This window comes from Musca autumnalis, unplaced genomic scaffold, assembly GCF_047663935.1.
Source record: "Musca autumnalis isolate F117 unplaced genomic scaffold, ASM4766393v1 scaffold_3, whole genome shotgun sequence".
NCBI lineage: Eukaryota > Metazoa > Arthropoda > Insecta > Diptera > Muscidae > Musca > Musca autumnalis.
The window spans coordinates 152794541-152817388 of NW_027411866.1; the positions used below are offsets into that span (position 1 = coordinate 152794541).

General features: G+C 36.9%; 1 protein-coding gene across 1 annotated transcript in view; it reads right to left on the reverse strand.

The window, feature by feature from the left end:
• The window catches only part of LOC141398340 (probable cytochrome P450 313a4), a 43686-nt gene that overhangs the window by 15156 nt on the left and 5682 nt on the right, over positions 1–22848 (reverse strand). Inside the window, exons 2-5 of the mRNA XM_073975627.1 lie at positions 6581–6781; positions 6325–6513; positions 6182–6260; positions 5973–6105 (exon numbers count right to left, since the gene is read on the reverse strand). Coding sequence (XP_073831728.1) covers positions 5973–6105; positions 6182–6260; positions 6325–6513; positions 6581–6587 — 408 coding nt within the window. The 5' untranslated portion in view covers positions 6588–6781. The remainder of the gene's footprint in view (positions 1–5972; positions 6106–6181; positions 6261–6324; positions 6514–6580; positions 6782–22848) is intronic.

Below are 22848 nucleotides of genomic sequence, written 5' to 3' on the forward strand. Positions count from 1 at the left end.
GGAACTATTTGGAAAGAAATAGAAAGAACGATAAAAGAGGAAGATTCTTTGAACTTTATCGCTCTCGGAACTATTTGGAACTATGGAACTATATTAAGGAACTAGTTCCTCTTGGAAAGAGGAACTAGAAAGATCGATCCGCTCCGGGAACTAGATTGCCCAACTCTAGATTTAAGGTCCAAAAAGCTCCAATTAACCATGCCGGCTCCAACAAATATGACAGATGAGTTCGATAACCCACGAATTAGGTATACAACAATAGCCGAAATTTTGCCCACCGCAGAATTTTTTCCAAACGTGCATCAAGTTCCAAGAGGAACTATATCGCACAACATCTTCGGGTACATCCCTCACAAAAATTTAACATTTTTCGCTCTCGAAGGGAGAACCTGAACTTTTTTATATCCTCCACCATAAAATATTCTGAACTAAAATGGAATAATTAGTTTCCTCATAGGTACAAAAATTGTTTGACGACGGATATCACAAATGCCTAAATAAGGTCAAAATATATCTAAAAATTTCCTCAATCTGCTGGTACTTTTATATGGGGATATAGCAAAACATGGACCTATGTGGAAGATTGTTGGTGAAGGAGTTTCGGTAACTCTGAGAACTTCAAATGTCATATTACAGCTAGTTCGGTTAAAATATTTAGCTAAAATCCTCAAAGTACCGACAATTGCGAGATACCGTTCAACAGGGGATATGCACAAAAATTGAACTATGTGGACGATTTTTGGTGGAGAAGTTTCGGGACCACTGAAAACAACAAATCTCAAATTTCAGCTAGTTCGGCCAAAAATTCTAGCTTAAATCCTCAAAATACGGAAAATCGGAGGGTACCGTTATATTGGGGCCATTCCAAAACATGGACCTATATTGACTATTTCTGGTGGAGAAGTTTCGGGATCACTGAGAACCTTAAATGTCAAATTACAGCTAGTTTGGTAAAAATTTAGCTAAAATCCCCAAAAATACCTCAAATCAGGAGGTACCAAGATATGAGGGCTATACCAAAACGTGGACCTATCTTGACAATTGCTAGTGGAGAAGTTTATTGTCATTGAAAACCTTAAATACTTTAATGCCTCAAAATACTTCAAATCGGGAGGTACCTTTATATTGGACACTTACCAAAAACGTGGTGCATTTTTGGTGCAGAAGTTTTTGACCTCTTGAAACTCCAAGTGCCAAATTAGAGTAAATTTGGACGGAAAATTTAGTTAAAATCCTCAAAATACCTTAAATCGGGTGGTACCGTTATAGTGGAGCTATACCAAAACGTGGACCTATATAGTCCATCTTCGAACTTGTCCTGTGTGAATTGAAGCACTTGTTTCCCAAAAAAACTTAAAAATTTTGGGCACATGAACCTAAAAAAAACATGGATTTTGAATTAAAGCTCCAAAGTTTTGCGATGGAGGCAACTAAAAGAATGGACATAGCCCATTTTCGAAGTGGGTCTTATTATGGGAGTCATTCCTCTCGATAGATATTGCGCTCACCTGTCATTTCAGTTGGTCGCCATATATTTTAGAGCTTTTGGGCCATTATATCAGGAAACATGTACTTGCCTACGAAAAACATTATATCGCTGTGAACAGAGCCAGTAGGTGTAACAGAACCACAAGGTAGACCCTTAGCCGCACAAAAATGTTGAACATTTGTGTATCGAGCGTACCATTTTAACGAAGATTTTCGAACTTATGGTGTAAACCTATAAGCACCACATTCGAATTTCATCTAATATTCGAAGAAATATTACGATATACAAAGTTTGGAGCAATGCAGTATTTGGTTCCAGAGTTTTCCTGCACATCAGTCACTACACATGCTGGTCGTAGGGGTATTTTACAGCTCTCGGGTCATTTTCTCATGAAGTATGAACTTGCCACTCAAAAAACTTACAACATCGTAATAGGGGCTTTGAGCGCAACATGTTGCAAGAAAAAATTCAAAACTATTCGAAAGGAGGTCCTAACCTGCACTTTTCTGAAATGTTGTGTGGAAGGTACCCGAAGGAGTTAACATATATAGTCCATATTCAAACCGGATCTATGTTTCGTAGAAAATTTACGATGTGCAAAGTATGGTTCAAATCGGTTACTGCTTTCGAGAGTTATCGTTCGCACTGTTTTAGCGAAAAGTTGTGAACTTTTGTGGGAGAGTTACCCGAAATAGTGGACCAATATAACCCATTTTAGAATTTGTTTTCATTTCTGCGTAAAATATTACGACTGCCAATTTTGGACCGAGTCGGCTTATCCCTTCGAGAGTAATCTTGCGCACCATCCACTACACATGGCATCATAGCGGGTTTTTACAGCTTTCGGTCCATTTTCTCAGGATGTATGGACTTGCCCATGAAAAAACTTGCTACAATGAAAATCAAAACGATTCGAGAGGAAGTCTTAAACTGCACTTTTCCGAAATTTTGTGTGGGGGGTACCCGATGGAGTGGATCGATATAGTACATATGCGAACCTGTCTGGTGGAAACATTGTAATGTGAAAAGTATGGACCACCTCGGTTACTGCCTTCGAGATTTATAGTGCGCATCATTTTTCCCGAAAAGATTTGAACTTTTGTGGGGGAGGAGGGATATGACCCATCTTAGGACTTAAACTAAGTTTGGACAAAATATTACGAAGGCCAAATTTTTAACTCAACCGGTTAATCCGGTCGAGAGTTAAAGTGCGCTCCAGCCAGACAGATTAACGGTCTACAAATTGTCTGAAACGGATTTCATCCAAACATACTTGGGAGCTAAAACCATTATTTCGATGAGGGACGTTCACATTTTACCCGTAAGCAAAATGCTGAGGGTATAAAAACAGTTGATTTCACCATCCAAAACCACAATTTTTGTCATCATCGATTTCTTAACTATGTCAACAAAAGAAATCTATATATATAAAAAAGGATGATGTTAGTTACTACGCTTATAACTCAAGAACGGCTGAACAGATTTTGACAATTCGCACCAATTCGGAATGGTCTCATGGCAGAAAAGGATAAAACCTAAAAAAATCGCGAAAATTTCCGAAAAATTTGCAAAAATATTTTTTTCAATAAAGTCAATTTTTCCACAAATTTCTATCGAGCTTCGCGTTTGGAGTAAATCTTGGCACTTATTTGGACAGTTTTTGGCGAAAATTGTATTTGCACCTACTGTGAGGGTCCATTGTACGCATTTGTCAATTTTTGAAAGTTGTATAGAATTTTTTATTCACAATCAAATCGATTTACATTTATTTTCAAGCGTCTTTTTAGGAAATTAACAGCGAAAAGATTTTAACAGGGCTTAGTTTAGAGTTTGTAAAGATTAATGGTGGGTTCGGTCAGATACTGATTGAAAAGACTAAGATGATAATGCCAAAAGTGGTTTCCACAGTTTTGAGGAAAAAGGTACAAATGCACAAAATTGGTGGGTTAATTGAAACATCAAGAGCTCCGAGGTAATTTCATTGGAAGTGAAGTTGTGGCATATAGGTATGTATACTTTTAAACCGTAGGTAAAAACATCTTCGAAAGATAAACTTCCGATGTATGCGGTATAATATTTAAGCTGTACCAGATATATTTTGATACTGTTAAGATTCTGTCATGATACAAAAAAGGCAATTACAAACGGCCAAATACATACATACAAACATACATATGTACATTGGTACCGTTGGTACACTGCACGCAGAGAAAAAATATTGTTGGAACAATCATATTCTAAGAACAAAATAGTGTATTTTAAAATTCTTAAAATATATATTGTTGGCGCAACAATATGTTTTGTGTCATTGTGTTCCCTAATAAAAAATATATGGTTGAAACAACAATATATATTTTCAGATTTTTAAAATACACTATTTTGTTCTTAGAATATGATTGTTCCAACAATATCTCTTCTCTGTGTGTGTATGTATGTCATTCGAAAAAAGGATGATATTCAAAATTGGAAAAAACAAGAAATCGGAGGTACTGGACAATTATCTGACAAATATTCTTTATCGGCGACATAAGTAGGTAAATGCTTATTAATCGTTAATAAGTTTGTGATATTAATTTGACTATGTTATTTACGTCGAAATTAAATATAGGGTGACCAAGTAATCGACAACAGTCACGTGTTAGTGTGACAAGACTTTAAGCATCCGAAACACACAAAGAACGGCAACTAATAGAATAGCTCTGTCCATGTTACCAGAGCCATTGCATCTAATACCGAATTTGCAGTGCAAGTAAAATTCGGGAGATCACATTAAATAAAGAAGTCAGAAAAAATAAGTAAAAAGGCGTTAAGTTCGGCCCGGCTGAACTTTTTATACCCTTCACCATAAAATATTCTGAACTAAAACGGAATAATTATATTCTTTCCTGTCCAAAATTTTAGACGAAGATATTTTGAGACCTCTGATACCTAAATAAGGTAAAAAACATAAACAAATTATTCAATCTGTAAGGAACCTTATATGGGGCTATATCAAAGTGAAAATCGGGAGGTACAGTTATATAGGGGGTTATACCTAAACATGGACCTATGTTGACAGTTTTTGGTGGAGATGTTTTGTGATTACTAGAAACCTCAACGGTCAAATTACAGGTAGTTCGATCAAAAATTTTAGCTAAAATACTCAAAATACCAAAAATCGGGAGGTACCGCTATATGGGGGCTATACCAAAACATGGACCTTGACTGTTTTTAGTGGATATACTTTGAGAACCACTGGGAACCCCAAACCTGAAATTACAGATAGTTCGGCCAAGAAATGTAATTAAAATCCACAAAATCGGGAAGTACCATTATATAGGGGCTCTACCAAAACATGGACCTATGTTGACAGTTTTTGGTGGAGATGTTTTGTGATTACTAGGAACCTCAACTGTCAAATTACAGGTAGTTCGGTTAAAAAATTTAGCTAATATCCTCAAAATACCGATAATCGGGGGGTACCGTTATATGGAGGCTATACCAAAACATGGACCTATGTTGACGGTTTTTGGTGGAGATGTTTTGTGACCACTGGGAACCCCAAACGCGAAATTACAGGTAGTTCGGTCAAAAAATGTAGTTAAAATCCCCAAAATACAGAAAATCGGGAGATAGCGTTATATAGGGGCTATACCAAAAAGTGTTCCGATATATCCCATCTTCGAACTTGCCCTGCCTATGGAAAAAAAGACGCTCGAGTGAAAAAATATAGCGCTCTAGCTCAATTATTGCGAACGCTAGAGTGATTACAAATGATTAGTTCGATGTGTTACAAACAAAAAACAAACTAAATATACCCTCCCTACTATGGTGGAGGGTATAAAAACAGACGAAGGTGGTTACCTGATAACGATCGGATCAAAATGGGTAAATAGGTTAAAATGGGTTAATTGATTAAAACGCAAATTTAAATAAGCACTATATTCAGCATTAAATTCAAATTCATATTCAATTGCTTTAGTGAAATATCGTGTTCAGTGGTGGAAACAAGAATTGTAGAAAACCATCGATTTTGAAACAAGTAGGGCGTTATGATATTATTTTGCTTCAACTGCGCTACCAAATGTATTTATTTACATCGCAAAACGTGTTATTTGCTTAAAAAATATATCTTAGTCCCGATTTAGAGTTACATAATTTTTTTCGCGGCTATTGTCAGTTTATAGTAGAGAGAGTCGAGGAAAATAGAAACACTTTGCCTCTCAGTACCTTCTCTCTTCGTCAAACTGACAATTGCCGAAAGTACAATTGTCTAATGTGTATCTGCTTCAAAGATCGTCCTAAACAGTTCAAAACAAATATTTGCCATTGAACAAGGTGATAGCAATAATAGTATTATAGGTTTGAACCAAAGCCATAAAGTTCTGTACCTAACAAACTGCGAGACGAAGTTCGCCGGGTCCCCTAGTATTAAATAAAAAAATGAAATTATCCAATCGAATTCCATTGTTCTGCCCAGTATTGTGTAAAATTGATTTCTTACCTTGTCAATTGTTCTTTGGAGGGCGTGGATAGCTTTGCGGCAATCCTTGAATACAGTCAAATGTGCAAGTTTCAGCAATAGTTGATTAAAATGAATAAATTTAAATGTTATATCAGAAACATATTCGACATCACTATGGGAAATATATATAAAATTGTTTAGTTAGCATTTCTTTGCCAATATATTCAAGAAAAAAATTTTCTTCTAACCGTGATACAAGGTCTGTGTAGTATTTTCGAGTCGTTATATCGATGTCCTTTGTATTGAGAACACGGCCCAGCATTGTTTCTGCAAAAAAAAACTCAGGAAAAATATTTTCGTTTTGTTTTCTAAAATGTATCCTTACACTTACCGCATGCAATTTTAACTGTAAATTCTCGACAGAGCCTCAGTATATCAAGAGAATTTTCCATATATCCGTATTTATCTACGTCCTCAAAAAGTTCATTTGCTCTTCTATTAAATACCGGTATAAATTCAATTAGAGTAGAAAACTTAAAAGCATCACTCATGAGCTTTCTATGTTGTAAAAAGTCCCTTCCTAAACGAATGCATGTAGTTTTGAATTTTATTTCAATTCTTCAATTTGCTAAGCCCTCCATCCTTACCTTCCATCGTTAATGGTCCGTTGCCAACGGCAGCTTTAATCCCATTATATAATTTGGTACTTTTATTAAGACATAATTTCGAAGTCAAAATATCTTTAACGATGTCGGGATCAGCGGTTATAAAGTGTGCAAATGGTCCAGTGTACCCAAAAGTGTTTGGCCCATATTCTTCGTGGTAATCACTGAGTGCAGTAACTATTGCTAAAATAAAAGTTCAAAATTGAATGATTATATTTTGAATAGATTTATTGTAGAATAGTCTTTAGATGTTAGCAGGATAAAAGCCGCAGATATTTTTTCACGTCTATAGTTGCGATAGTCGTTCGAAAAATCAATATTTAGAAATATGTTATCCTGGTTCAGATACTCCTAAAAATTCTATATTAAAAATACAAGTAAATAGGTATCAGGCGGCTTTCGCGACAGCGATATACCCTCAGCGTGTGACATAATGAAAAGATGCAAACCTGCAAAAAGTCATGCCGATCCGTAAACAGTTCCTAAACTTGAGTTCTGCCAAAAGTATTTTTATACCCTTTATCATAGTAGTATGGAGGGTATATTAAGTTTGTGTTTCTGTTTGTAACATATCGAACTAATGATTTTCGACCATTGGAAATATATATATTTTTGATCCGATCTAGCCATGTCCGTCTGTCCGTCTATTATGATCAATCTATCGTCCGCAATAATTGAGATAGAACACTAAAATGTTGCACCGTAGGAATGTCGAATTCGAAGATGGACTATATAGGTCCACGTTTTGGTATAGCTCCACTATACCAACCGATCTAAGGTATTTGGAGGATTTCCGTCCAAATTTACTCTAATTTGGCACTTGGAGTTTCAAGAGGTCCAAAAACTTCTGCACCAAAAACGGTGGATCTAGGTCCACGTTCTTGGTATATGCCCAATATAAAGGTACTTCCCGATTTAAAGTATTTTGAGGTTCTCAATGACAAAAAACTTCTCCACTAACAATTGTCAAGATAGGTCCACGTTTTGGTATAGCCCCCATATGTTGGTACCTCCTGATTTGAGGTATTTTTGGGGATTTTGTCTAAATTTTTTGACCGAACTACCTGTAATTTGAGATTTGAGAAACTTCTCTGCGAAAAATAGTCAATATAGGTCCATGTTTTGGAATGGCCCCCATATAACGGTACCCTACGATTTTCGGTATTTTGAGGATTTTAGCTAAAATGTATGACCGAACTTGCTGAAATTTCACATTTGTTGTTCTCAGTGATCCCGAAACTTCTCCGCCAAAAATCGTCCACACAGCTCAATTTTTGTGTATATCCCCTATAGAACGGTACCTCGCAACTGTCGGTATTTTGTGGATTTTAGCTAAAAGTTTTAACCGAACTAGCTGTAATATGACTTTGAAGTTCTCAGAGTTGCCGAAACTCCTTTACCAAAAATCATCCACATAGGTCCATGTTTTGGTATATCCCCCATATAAAAGTACCAGCAGATTGGGGAAATTTTTAGAAATATTTTAACATTATTTAGGCATTAGCATTAGTCGTCAAACAATTTTTTCACCTAAGAGTTAACTACAGTCGAACTTCTCTATACCGTAGCAGTTGGGCACCGACGAAATTCTACGTTATAGAGAAACGGGGGCAAAATGGCAAGCCAGTCATCGTTATGCAATGAAATAAAACAATGCATAATGTCATTGTAAATTTGACGTATGTATTTTGATTCAATTTTTATTCTAAGAGGGGTGATTAACGATTTTTTTTCTTCTCCTTTTTAGTGGAAACTTGTAGCGAGACTTTATATTATTTTATTCAAATTATCATTACTTTTAATTATCATTTTCCTAATGATCATTAACGCAAATTACTTTCATCATTATTTCATTGTTAAACATTCGTTAATCCTTAAACGTATTGATTCACTCACAGTTTATACAGTTGGCCATTCAGAGTTCTGTTAACAACATTTGACAACAAACATAATAGATTTTGCATTATTGTGATTTTAGTTCCTTTGTATTTTAAATCACAATAATGTTTTTGACATCAAACATAATAGTCAGCTGGGCTTATTGGCCGACCTTATACTAGACCTTGGATTCACTGTGCAACAATGTTTATTTAGTTTTCTATCCACATCAGTGGTACGATCTTTTAATGCTTGTAACGAAAATTCAAAACACATTGAGTGAACGAACAGCCGAAGTATTACAATGTAACAGTTATTGAGTGGGGTTCGATCACTGATTGAGTGTTATGTTTGTGCTTTTGTTTGTTGTCTCTTTTATCCTTTAATATCTTAATGTAAAGAGCTTTTGTTTTGATTGCCGAATTATTGAGTCATAATGTATTGTATTGAGTGATTATTAGTTAAAAGCTTTGTTTAGATCTCTATAAAAGAGCAATGCTGATATACAAAGAGCCTTGATTCTCTTAAAGACAATCCATACGGTAAGAACTAAGTCTTCTTGGAAACACGATAGTGTGGCCGGTTGGCTTATTCTTCCAAAGCTAACGACATCGAATACTTGGTGAAAGCGATGGCAGTCCCTTGTATTCATGTTTGAGGCATATGGAATTATTGTCAAAACCATGTAAGATATTTTATCAATAAACTAATATTATAACGTTTATGTAGAAATCTTGGTGTTTTATTTGAAATATTGGACAACGGAACTATTTTAAAATAATCACACCAAAACCTGCTACAAACTTTAATAAAAAAGGCCGTTGTTAAATTTGTTTTGTTTCACATTTATTGTGCAAAAACTAAAAATTCGTTAAAGAGAAATTAATTTGTGTGAAAATTTCCACTTGTGCATTAAAAAAACTTCGTTATAGAGAAGTATTCGCTATAGAGAATTTCACTATAGAGAGGTTAAAATAGGTGAAAATGTGTGGGAAAAAGCTGTGTTTTTAATTTTTATTCGTTATAGAGAAAAATTCGTTTTAGGAAGTTCGTTATAGAGAAGTTCGACTGTAATTATTCCATTTTAGTTCAGAATATTTTATAGTGGAGGGTATTTAAAAGTTCAGGTTCTCCCTTCGAAAGCAAAACATTTTGAGCTTTTGTGAGGAATGTACCCGAAGATGTTGTGCGATATAGATCCTCTTGGAACTTGATGTACGTTCGGAAGAAATTTCGCGATGGGCAAAATTTCGGCTATTGTTGTATACCTAATTCGTGAGTTATCGTACTTAGATCTTTTTGGACTCAGAAAGTATGGACTTCTGCCCGAAAAAAATTTCAAAAAAAATCATGACGATCGAAGAAATGTCCGTAAACTGCAGTGGTGCCAAAAATTGTGATCATTTGTGTGAGACATATACGAATGAATGGAATGGATATATCATATTCGAACCTGTTGTATGTCTGGTAAAATATTGCAATGTTAAAAATATGGGCCAAATTGATAACTACCTTTGAGAGTTATCGTGCTCACAATATTACCGAAATATTTTGAGCACCATGGTATGGACCGACAACTAAACTAACTAAATACAAGTTTGGACAAAGCGTACACACCATGATCCGTATGAGAAGGAAATCGATAACCAGCTACAGAATCTACTTCATCAGGCAGTTAGTTAAATGTTAAAGGATACATATGCTACTCATTTCAAAAAAAAAAAAAAAAAAAAAAAAAACAAGTAAAAAAGCGTTAAGTTTGGCCGGGACCACTACAACCTTCAAATGTCAAATTACAGTTAGTTCGGTTAAAAATTGTAGCTACAATTGCCAAATTACTGAAAATCGGGAGGTACCGTTATATGGGGGCTTTATCCATACATGAACCTTTCTTGACAATTTTTGGTGGAGAGGTGTGGTTACCACTAAGAACTTCAAATGTCAAATGTTCAAATTACAGCTAATTCGGATAAAACTTGTAGGTAAAATTCTCAAAATACCGAAAATCGGGAGCTACCGTTATATGGGGCTATACCAAAAGATGGACCTACATTCAAAATTTTTTTCGAATATACGTTTTTTGGTCACTATGAACCCTAAATACCAAATTATAGCTATTTCGGTCTACAAATGTGACTTAAAACGTCAAAATACCTGAAATCGGGTGGTAACGTTATATGGGGGCTATTCCAAAACATGTACCTATGTCGACAAGTTTTGTTATATAAGTTTATTGACACTTAAGAACCCTAAATGTCAAATTATAGCTAAATCGGTCTGAAAATGTAGCTAAAAATGTCAAAATACCATAAATCGGGGGTGCCGTTATATGGGGGCTATACCAAAACGCGAACCCATGTCCACAAGTTTTGTTATATAAGTTTATTGACACTTAAGAACCCTAAATGCCAATTTATAGCTAAATCTGTATGTAAATGTAGCTAAAGACGTCAAAATTCCGTAAATCGGGGGTACCTATATATGGGGGCTATACCAAAACGTGGACCTCTGTCCACAAGTTTTGTTATATAAGTTTATTGACACTTAAGAACCCTAAATATCAAATTATAGCTAAATCGGTCTGAAAATTTAGCTAAAAACGTCAAAATACCGTAAATCGGGGGGTACCGTTATATGGGGGCTATACCAAAACGTGGACGTATGTCCACAAGTATTGTTATATAAGTTTATTGACACTTAAGAACCCTAAATGTCAAATTACAGCTAAATCGGTTTGCAAATGTACCTAAAAACTTCAAAATACCGTAAATCGGGGGGGTTACCGTTATATGGGGGCTATATCAAAACTTGGACCTATATACATAATTTTTCGTAGATATGTTGTTTGCCCCCAGGAACCCTAAATGCTAAATTATAGCTAATTCGATCTGCAAATGTGGCGAAGAACGTGAAAATACCTCAAATCGGGAGGTACCGTTATATGGGGGCTATACCAAAACTTGGACCTATATACATAATTTTTGTAGATATGTTTCTTGGCCTCCAGGAACCCTAAGTGCCAAATCATAGCTAATTCGGTCTGCAAATGTGGCGAAGAACGTCAAAATACCTTAAATACCGTTATATGGGGACTACACCAAAGAGTGGACCGATATAGCATACTATGGTGGAGGGTATAAAAAATTAACGGTTTTGGAAATACGGTGCGAAATGTATAAAAATTGTGGAATTTTTGCATATTTTTTGTAATTTGAGGCAATAAATGTAATTTTTCGAATTCATTATTTCTTCAAATATTTTATTCTTGTCCTTATCTACAAATTTGCTTCAGAGGTCAGAAGAAGATTCGCATTGATTTCAGAGATATAGGCCCGAATTTCTTTAAAAACTCAATATTTAACCATGTTTAGATGGAGCCATTAAATCCGAGCTGGATCTGACACAACAAAACCCAACTAGGGTTTCTTGTCGATTGGGTCTGTACTTTCAAAAAATCCTCAGTTCGAATTGTTTGCACAAGAGCAACTTAAAAATGTTGCACAGTGTAACTCAGATGTTATCCATGGACATTTATCTCTATTTTTAATTTAAGTAATTGGAACGCATTCTAGCAAAAATTTATTTAAGATGTTATAGAACTTATCTATTGTAAGATCTAGGTCAGTATGACTCTTACAATAACGGACAGAGGCCCTGTGGCGAAGCAACCACTGAATTTTTAGTTTTCATTTGTTGAAAATAGTATACACACTTTTTGTTTTTTAAAAATAATTTTTTCAGTCTCATCAGAACTTTCACTCGTAATTTTGTTTCAACAATAAATATTCATTAAAATTCTTTTTTTTTTTTTAAACAGACGCGTTTTTAATAAATATTAGTGCTTTCACATTGGTGACCCCGTACATTGAATACGATGTCTCGCGAAGAAAATTCTGCAAACGCAAACCTTAGCGTTGGTGATGGAGTCAATAACAACGAACCAATTCCTCGGGGTGAAACAAAATTCGATCATATATTATGCAACCTGGACCCTGAAACACTAGAGTTTGTATCAGATATAATCTTGGCCACTAATTTTCATGGATGCAAATACGAAGCATTGAAAAATAAGTTAATTGCTGCGTTTACGGAATCAGACGAGAAAAGGCTCCGCAGGCTCTTGGTAGGTCATGCAATTGATGATCAGAAACCAAGTCATTACTTACAATTTATGCGCAATACAGGACTGGGTCAAGTAAGTGATTATGTTTTAAAGTCATTGTTTTTGGAGCAGATGCCCGAAAATGTGCGTATTATCCTTGTTGGTAACAAAGGTACAGTGGATGAAATAGCGGCACAGGCAGACAATATCATGGAGCAGTTATATCCTTCTATTTCGACGGTTTCAAATAGCCCAATTTCCCTTAATGCAATACTGGACAAAATAGATGCACTTGAGAAATGCTTTGTGGACACGCGATCTCATTCACCCGATGTTACAAGATTTAATCGACGCACAAGAAGCAGATCAAGAAGCCGCAACAGTAGAAAGAAATTAAAAATTAAAAAATGATCTTCGCCCTAAAAAGGCAAAATTTCAAAAAATAAAAAACAGGCTGAGCCCGGCTGGGATTTGAACCCACGTCCTTGAAAAACATATCAAAAAATGTTGTCATGGCGTGTTAGCGTTCAAAGCCAACTCATAACTTCAAAGTCAGCGCAAAAAGCGTTTGTCATGAAGAAAATACATTTCTGTGGCCAAGTATCCGAGTTAATGTACAAAAACACATTTGCATTTGAAAAACGATAAGTTCTAGGACAGAGGAGCCATTACATAGTCGATACGTCCGAAGATTTGCTTTACCACCAATGAGACCAGGTAACGTAATTTGGTGACTATGTGGGTTCGAGTCCTTGGCTTTCCTTTTTCACTTGCAAATAATTTCAGATCATCAAGCTTAACTCTAAACGAGAAAATTAACAAAAAAAGAAAGAAATATTGTTGGTATCATAACACTTTTAAAGACAAAGCCTTAAAATGTGTTTCCCCATGTTCGTTTCAAAAAAACTAATTTCGAATTCGGACGTCGCGGCATCCGAATTTATGATCAATACGTCATGCCGCCTTTTTATTAGAGATCAATGTTCCAAATATGATTTTTTGGTAGACACTGGAGCTGACGTTTCTGTTGTACCAAAATCCTTTCTCAAGAAGTCAACACTTATCATAAACAATAATAGTAGTGTCATTAATCTTTTTGCTGCGAATGGAACACCAATTAAAACATTCGGAACCAGTATTGTCTCATTGGACTTAGGTCTCCGGCGCAGTTTCAAATGGAGATTTGTTATAGCGGATGTAACCAAACCAATAATCGGTTCAGACTTCCTAACACATTTCCATATACTTCTAGATTTAACAAGTAAAAAAGTATCAGTCGGCTTTGCCGACAGAGATATACCCTCAGCCTGTATATATTGAAACAATTTTTTTCCAAAAAACGTACGTATGTATTTAGGGGTTTTTATAAATTTTGGGAATTTGAACCGACAAAAACGTTCATTAGGATTAGGGATCAAAAGTTTTGCGGAGGAGATACTAAAAGGACTGGATCTACATGGACCATTATGGAAGTGTATCTTCAGCCACTACATATGGTGCCATATGTGGTTTTTACACACTTCGGGATGTTTACTCAAGAAGTATGGACTTGCCCCTGAAAAAACGTTTACCATCGTAATTGAGGCAGAGAATGCAAGTTGCTTCAACAAAAATCAAAGTGATTCGATAGCAGGTCTTAAAGTGAACTTATCCGAAATTTTGTGTGGGAGGTACCGGATGGATTGGACAAATATTGTCCATATTTGAACCTGATCTATATCTAGTAGATATATTAGGATGTGTAAAGTATAGACCAATTCGGCCACTCCCTTTAAGAGTTACCGTATGAACAAATTTTCCGAACATTTTTGAACTTTTGTGGGGGAGGTACATGAAGGAGTGGACCGATATGGCTTATCTTCAAACTTAGACTATGTTTGGACAAAATATTACTAAGGCCAAGTTTTGGACTGAATCGGCAGATCCGTTCTAGAGTTATTTTGCGGTCCAACCACCTCACACGGTGTCATAGGGGTTTTTTTACAACTCTCAGGCTATTTTCTCAGGAAGTATGGACTTGCCCCTAATGAAACTTTTACCGTCGTATGAGGGGCAGTGAATACATGTTGCTAAAACAAAAATCATAGTGATTCGAGAGATGGCCCTAAACTGAACTTTTCCGAAATTTTGTGTGGGAGGTACTCGAAGGAGAGGACCGATTGAGGCCATATTGGAACCTCATCTTCCTCTTGTAGAATGTTTACGATATACAAAGTATGGACCAAATCGGTTACTCCCTTCAAGAGTTATCGTGCGGACAATTTTTCCGAACATTTTCGAACTTTTGTGGGGGAGGTACCTGAAGGAGTGGACCGATATATCCCATCTTCGAACTTAAATCAAATCTGGACCAAATATTTCGATACCCAAAATTTGAACCGAATCCATTGATCCGTTCGAGAGTTATCGTGCGCACCAGCCAGCCAGACGGACAGACAGACAGACGGACGGACATTGCTAGATCTACTCAAAATTGTCTGAAACGGATATCGTACAAACATACTTGGGGTCTAAAACCATTATTTCGATGAGGCACATTTTTGGTCGTATCAAAGTGTAAATACCCTCTTTAGCCTAAAGGCTGAGGGTATAAAAAATAAGCAACTAGTTGATGGCAAAACATTAATGAAGTCTCAAGCAGAGCTTGCAAATATATCATGGAGTAGCATTACTGCAATACGTACCGATAACTCTCCATACTCAGCATTACTCTCTGAATTCCCTGACATTTATAAGATGGCTAATGTTTTACAAAGACTTCCTCAGCATACTGTGTATCATCATATAGAAACCAATGGCCCTCCATGTCATGCAAAAGCTCGTCGTCTAGATTCAGAGCAGTTAGCAGCTGCGAAGAAAGAATTTGAGTGCATGCTAGAACATGGAATAATTCGTCCTTCTAATTCTGAGTGGTCCAGTTCATTACATATGGTACCCAAAAAGGATGGAACTTGGAGATGCTGTGGAGACTATAGAGGTCTTAACAAAAAAACTATTCCGGATCGATACAACATTCCTTTTTTGATAGACTGCAACCAAAAACTTAACGGATGTACTGTTTTCTCAACATTGGATTTAGTCCGCGCCTATCATCAAATTGACATTCACCCTGATGACATTAAAAAGACAGCTGTTGTAACACCATTCGGTTTGTATGAATATTTGAAAATGCCTTTTGGATTAAGAAATGCCGCTCAAAGTTTTCAACGCCTAATGAATAATGTTCTTCGCGGATTAGATTTTGTGTTCTGCTATTTGGATGACGTACTGAAAGCTTCTAAAAACCAGGAGGAGCATTTAGAACACCGAAGAATTGTTTTCCAACGGTTTAAAGATTACGGCATCGTTTTAAACCAAACAAAATTGCAAGTTCGGACAATCTGAGGTAAATTTTCTCGGATTAAAATTAAATTCCCAAGGTATTATGCCAATGGAATGTAAAGTTAAAAAAATTCAGCAATTTCCAAATCCCAAGACTATTCAGGATCTTCGACAGTTTTTAGCCATGACTAATTTTTATCGCCGATTTTTACCGAATGCTGCTGAAATTCAAATACCACCCAATGCTTATCTTCAAGGTGCTCGAAAAAAGGATAAGCGACCAGTTGTTTGGACAAAGGAATCAGAAGAAGCTTTCGATCGTTGCAAATCATTACTTGCTAATGCTGCATTACTTTCACATCCCAATCCGAATGCCACACTAGCTCTTAAGGTAGATGCTTCAAATTTTGGCATTGGCGCGGTGGTCGAGCAATTGGTAGACAACAACTGGCAGCCATTAGCGTTTTTCTCTAAGAAGTTAATCCCATCTCAAACTAAATACAGCGCTTATGATCGGGAATTGCTTGTCGCTTATGAAGCAATACGCCATTTTCGGTACATGTTAGAAGGACGCAAATTTACATTGTTCACCGATCACAAGCCGTTGTGTTTTGCATTCCATAAAAATCCTGATAAATCGAGTCCAAGACAATGGCGACATCTAGATTTGATTGTCCAATTCACTACAGACATTCGTCACATTTCTGGTCGAGACAATATCGTTGCTGATACATTGTCCAGAATTTCGGATATATCCACAATTGACTATACAAGTCTACATTTGGCACAAGAAAATGATGAGGAACTACGTCAACTGTTATCATCAAAATCAAGTCTTGACATTAAACTTTTTCAAATTCCAGGAAGCAAAACTGAAATATACTGTGACACCTCAACAGGTAAAATTCGACCTTACATACCTAAAGAATTGCGTAAATCAATATTCGATTCAATTCATGGTCTTTCACATCCGGGAACTCGGTCTACTCAAAAATTGCTGTCTCAACGATTTGTGTGGCCCTCACTGAATCAAGACGTTGGCAGATGGACCAAAGCCTGTCAAGCCTGCCAATCAAGCAAAGTTACTCGTCATACAAAATCTCAATTGTCGCGTTTTGAAATATCGACCAGAAGATTTGCGGATATTCATCTTGACATTGTGGGTCCATTACCTCAATCTGAAGGGTTTCGTTATATTCTCACGATTGTTGATCGTTATACTCGATGGCCGGAAGCGGTTCCAATTAAAGATATTACATCGGCTACAATTTGTGAAAATTTGATCTCCGCATGGGTTTCAAGGTTTGGTTGTCCCGACAATATTTATGCAGATAGAGGAGCTCAATTTACGTCCGCTAATTTCGAAGGTGTGACCAAATAAATTTCTTGGGTCAAAAGTTCATCACACTACTTCATATCACCCGCAATCTAATGGTATGGTCGAACGTTTTCATCGTACTTTGAAAGCCGCCTTAGTTTGCCACCAAAACATCCAATGGACAAAAGCTCTGCCATCTGTTATGCTCGGATTAAGGGCAACACTTAAAGAAGATATTGGCGCGTCTAGTGCCGAAATGGTTTATGGTGAAGCAATACATCTTCCAGGCGAATTTTTCCAACCAACAATTTCTACGCCGATCGAGCATTTGGAAACGCTCAATAACTTAAGAAATAATTTATCTATGTTACGGCCTGTTAAGGCTTCAAATCATTCGAAGAATAAACCGTTTGTACAAAAGGAATTGCAAAACTGTTCTCATGTATGGATAAGGTGTGATAAAGTGCATAAACCTTTACAACCGAAATACTCAGGACCATATGCAGTTATTGATCGAAAGGCTAAATATTTCAAGATTCGCATTGGGTTAAGAGAAGATACTGTGAGCATTGATCGACTCAAGCCTGCCTATATAGCAGCGGACGCAACCACATCGTCCGAAACGCTCTCAAGACGGAAGCTCAAGGTGCGTTTCGCACTGGAAGGGGGGTAATGTGGCGAAGCAACCATTGAATTTTTAGTTTTCATTTGCTGAAAATAGTATACACACTTTTTGTTTTTTAAAAATAATTTTTTCAGTCTCATCAGAACTTTCACTCGTAATTTTGTTTCAACAATAAATATTCATTAAAATTCTTTTTTTTAAACAGACGCGTTTTTAATATATATTAGTGCTTTCCACAACCCAATTAATGGACGAAATAAGGGAATTGACTTTCGAACTTTTGTTGTAGTTGATAACAGTTTTTAATGAATTTGACTGATTTTCTGCAAGGTAGTAATTGTGGATCATGGATAAGCATATACATAGAAGGGTGACATTTATCTTCAGGAATAGTTATGGGAGGAGTTCTAAATATTTCAAAATATTGAGCATAATTCACAAATGCTAAGTCAAGGATTCTATCAAAAGCGTTTAATATATCATTTATTTGATAAAGATTGATGTTAAGATTATCATCAGATGTTAAGGGAGTCAAAGCTTCAGAATCCGGCAATGAGAGCCACTTAACAGAAGGCATGTTCCAAGGCATTACCAAGAAATACAATTCGATATGTCTCATGCATTGTTTTAATAATTGAGTTTATTCCAGAAATATGTTGCTTATACATATATCTCGAGTTGAGAGGAAGGAAGAATGTAGGAGCAAGTCACAAATAATTTAAATTTGCTAAAATCAATAGATATGCTTAAAAATTTAATTTAAGTTCGAAGATGGGCCATATCGGTCCACTCCTGGTACCACCCCCACAAAAGCTCAAAATTTTTCTGCAAATGGTGTGAACATTAGCTTTCGGAGGGAGCAATCAATTTGGTCCAAACTTTGCACATCGTATTGTTCCTTTCAGATATAGATCGGGTTCAAATATGAACTATATCGGTCCACTCCTTCGGGTACCTCCCACACAAAATTTCAATAAAGAGAAGTTTAAGAGCTCCCCTCGGATGGTTTTGAAAATTTTTCAGTATGTTGTCCTTGCGGCTCCCTTTACGACGGTACAATTTTTTTTGCGCAAGTCCACACTTCCTGAGATATTGGACTAAAAGCTCCAAGAAACACAGACGGCACCAACCAAAATGGCAAATCCGCAAGATAATTCTCGCAGGGAGTTTCTGATTTGTGCAGGCTATGCACATCGTATTATTTCATCCAGTCATGTATGGGAGTGAAATATAGACTATTTCGATCCACTCCTTCGGGTATCTCCCACACAGAATTTGAACAAAGTGAAGTTTAAGAGCTCCTCTCGAATCGTTTTATTTCTTTTTAGTAGGTTGATCTAGCGACCTTATTTACAACGCAAATTTTTTTCCGGAGTAAATCAAGACTTCCTGCGATAATGACCCAAAAGCTCCAAAAACCAGCCGGCACATACTAAACTAGCTATTGTGCAAATAACTCTAAAACTTTTTCAAAAATTTATTTCAAACTAAGTTTAACGTAATTTAATATTTCGGCCCTTAAAGAAGAAGTTTAGTTACTAAAAATGTTTGGTATGTCAGTGATTTGGTATAGCCCCACATTACGATACCTACTGATTTGAAAGCAAACTCGTGATACAAAATCAATATATTTTATATACGGCATATTTATAGTGTTTGGCTTGGTTTTGTTGTTTTTTTTTCTTGGTCAGTGGCTGAGGGTATTTCTCCGACAGTACAGGCGATTGATATCCGGCCCAAACCTAGACACAAATACTATTTTCATGGCTGGAGCCATAGATAATGACCTTTGACCAGGTTGAAGGGTTTGACCAGTATCTGCAGAAGCAGCCTCCGAATTAATAGATGCAAGAAGTGATGCCTCCTGAACATTCTGAACACGATGTTATGTCTTCTTCAGACCAACACTATCGATATTCACTAGTTCAGGAACCATTTTCACCCCAACATTCTTATTAACCACGTGGGCCGCATGGGACGCAACGCCGGCATAAGACTGGGCACTCACATCTTCAGTTGTTTTTATGGAAGATGTTTGTGCTGCAGAATTCCCTATAAAAAACCCCAGGTTCGCGAACAGGCGCAGCCTTAGTTGGTGCCTTTTTCGCTGACCTTTTAAATTTGAGAAATTATCAAATCGAGATGATAGAGAAGAAAAATCTTTTTTTATCGACATTAATTCAAATTTCAAGTCTTTAACAAAATTATAAAAATCGGCAGAGAGTTTTCTGCACATAGGACAGCACCAACGAACACCAACATTTTCCCGAATAGTATCAACAACTTTTGCATTAATCCGAGCACACTTAACATGCCATTGATTAATACAAAACCAACACGTAACACATAATGCATCATCTTCAACGACATTATACAATTCATAAGGGCACGACATTGTATATGTTGATTTTATATATCAGTGTTTCAATTAATAAATTAAACGTAAAATATTTTATGGGATTCGACTTCAATCCGATTTTTAAAATAAATGAATGAATGTTGGCAACTCTGTTTTGAGATGACAAACAAAAGAGGACAAGTACTATGTTTACATTTACGAAATCGACTCGATTTCAACTGTCAATACCTTTGCGTATACGTCAAATGAAAATTCATCTGAAATCGATTCGATTTCATTTGACGTTTGTGACGGCGGAAGTCACCGGCTCATTTCCGCCCACACCAACTGTCAACATTAACTCGACTACTTTATAATTGTTTTTGTTTGTAAATACCCAACATTGAATTGTACTTAATAACATGAATTATTAAATTTAAATGAGCATGCATTAATTGCGGTAGGATTATTTCCTCGCCTGGACCGGCGAACCTCGCTGTTGTTTACTACCACGGCCGTACTACGGTAAGTTGTGCATCAAAATAAGGTAAGTTGTTTATCAAAACAAGGGCTTTACTTAGAAGTAAACAACCAATAACAATGCGCCTGGTCAATGTTTTTATGTAAACAACCAACAACAATGCGCCTGGTCAATGTTAGATGTAAACAACCGTCAGCAAAGCACACGCAGTAGGATCTTCCTAGGCGACGCGCCGTAGTAACTATGTGCATGGGCGATGTTTGGATGAAAACAGCCGACGAAATAAACACACGCAATAGGATCTTCGGAGTGACGCGTAGAAGTAAACAAGTAACAACAATGCGCCTGGATGATGTTGTTGTGACGAAAACAACCAGCAACAAAATGTACGTCGTATGATCCACCTAGGCGACACGCAAAAGTAAACAACTAGCAACAATTCGCCTGGGTGTTACATTGACGAAAACAATAACGCTAGGCGTTATTTTAGTGTAAACAAGGAAATTGTTGTTCCTTACATAGGACTGCGGTGTGACTGCAGCAAAGGTGATCCTCGACGCCCTATAAAAAGGCGTACTCTGAGAACTGGGGGGAGAGTCAAAGAAAGTACGTAGTGAAGTCGTCATTGAACCCGCGAGTGCTTGAACTAGTGAACCCAATATCCCAGCAACAGGTAAGAAAGGCGTCGTTGTAGCCGAGTCGATAGTGCATCCCAGCCGACTGAGCTGTACCACGCCAGTCACAAGACCAATCTACGACTTCCTCCAGGACAGACAATCCCATTCCACGGCTGAGTTATTGTAAGCCAGTGGCGAGTCTACATCGTGTAACAAGACGAAGTTGCTTCACGCTGGGGAACACAGCGACTCAGCAGACTGAGTTGCCCCACGCCAGTCAAAAGGCCCATCTACGACGTTCGCCAGGACAAACGATCCGATCCCACGGCTGAGTTGTCGTAAGCCAGCCGCGAATTCTCATCGTGCAGCGAGACTAAGTTGCTTTAGCCAGTCCGAACCAGTTCTCCTAACTCCATGCCGAGGAACAAATCGACTGAGTTTCCATTGGCCAGTCGGAATCCCGCATCTCGCGGTTGCCCGGAACCGGAGACGACTGAGTTACCCTATGCCAGTCGGGACCCCCCGTTCGGCTCCAGGATGGACCGTCCGAAGGTCGAAGGCGCGAAACCCACGACTGTCTCCCCAAGATAGGGATGTTGTCCTCTTTGAATAAAGCCAAAGTATCTCCCACCCCAAAATCGCCTTTATCCACTCTTAGTCTCTGCAATCAATAAATTTCTGGGACGTACCCTGGCCACCGCTATCTTACCTCCGCAAACGGGACCAATAGGTGTCGTTACAAGTTTGAGCAATTGAATTGACAGTTGAAATCGAGTGGATTTCGTAATTGTAAACATAGTATTGATGCGCATGCGGTTTCCCAATACAACGAATGGCTTTCTTTTAATTTGTATACATTTACCAAGATTTACTTTGGCGGCTGCGATGTAGCATCGTCTACAGTTAGTGTGCAAAAAAAACTGTATAACGCTTATAATTTGCACAAAGTACATACACTTTTTATGCGCATCCGATTTCACAATTAACCATAAAAAATACATCGATCTAAACCTATTTCATTAAAATCCATCAAAAACCGTGAATCTACATTCACCATCAACGCGATTTAATCCGCGATATTTTCAAAGATATTTTTCGCACATTTTTCGATTTTTGCAGTAGCCGTTTCTTCCGTTCTAGCGAATGGATTTTCACGATCTATTATTAAATGCTCAGGACCGCCAAAAAAAAAAAAAAAACTAAAATATCTAGGAGTCACAGCACACTTATAGTGAAATTTTGTGTAGAATATTTCTTCTTTTAACAACTTTCGTCTTAAACTAACTTTTATGTTACTTTCATGCATCAACCCGAAAAAAGAACAAAACTAATTTATTAAAAAATATTTGGGTGTTTTGTTGGCAAACTTGATGTATATATCTTCTTGATATAAATTGTAAATACATATTTCATTTAGTCGGAGACTTATATTGAAATTTGATGGAGAATAATTTTTTTGTCCTTGACGTCTTCTATCTAGAATGAAGTTTTGTGGGACAAAATTTAATAAACTCAGATAAAGTACAACATTAACCCTAAAACGTGATTTTACTTTTGGCAGATTCCTGGC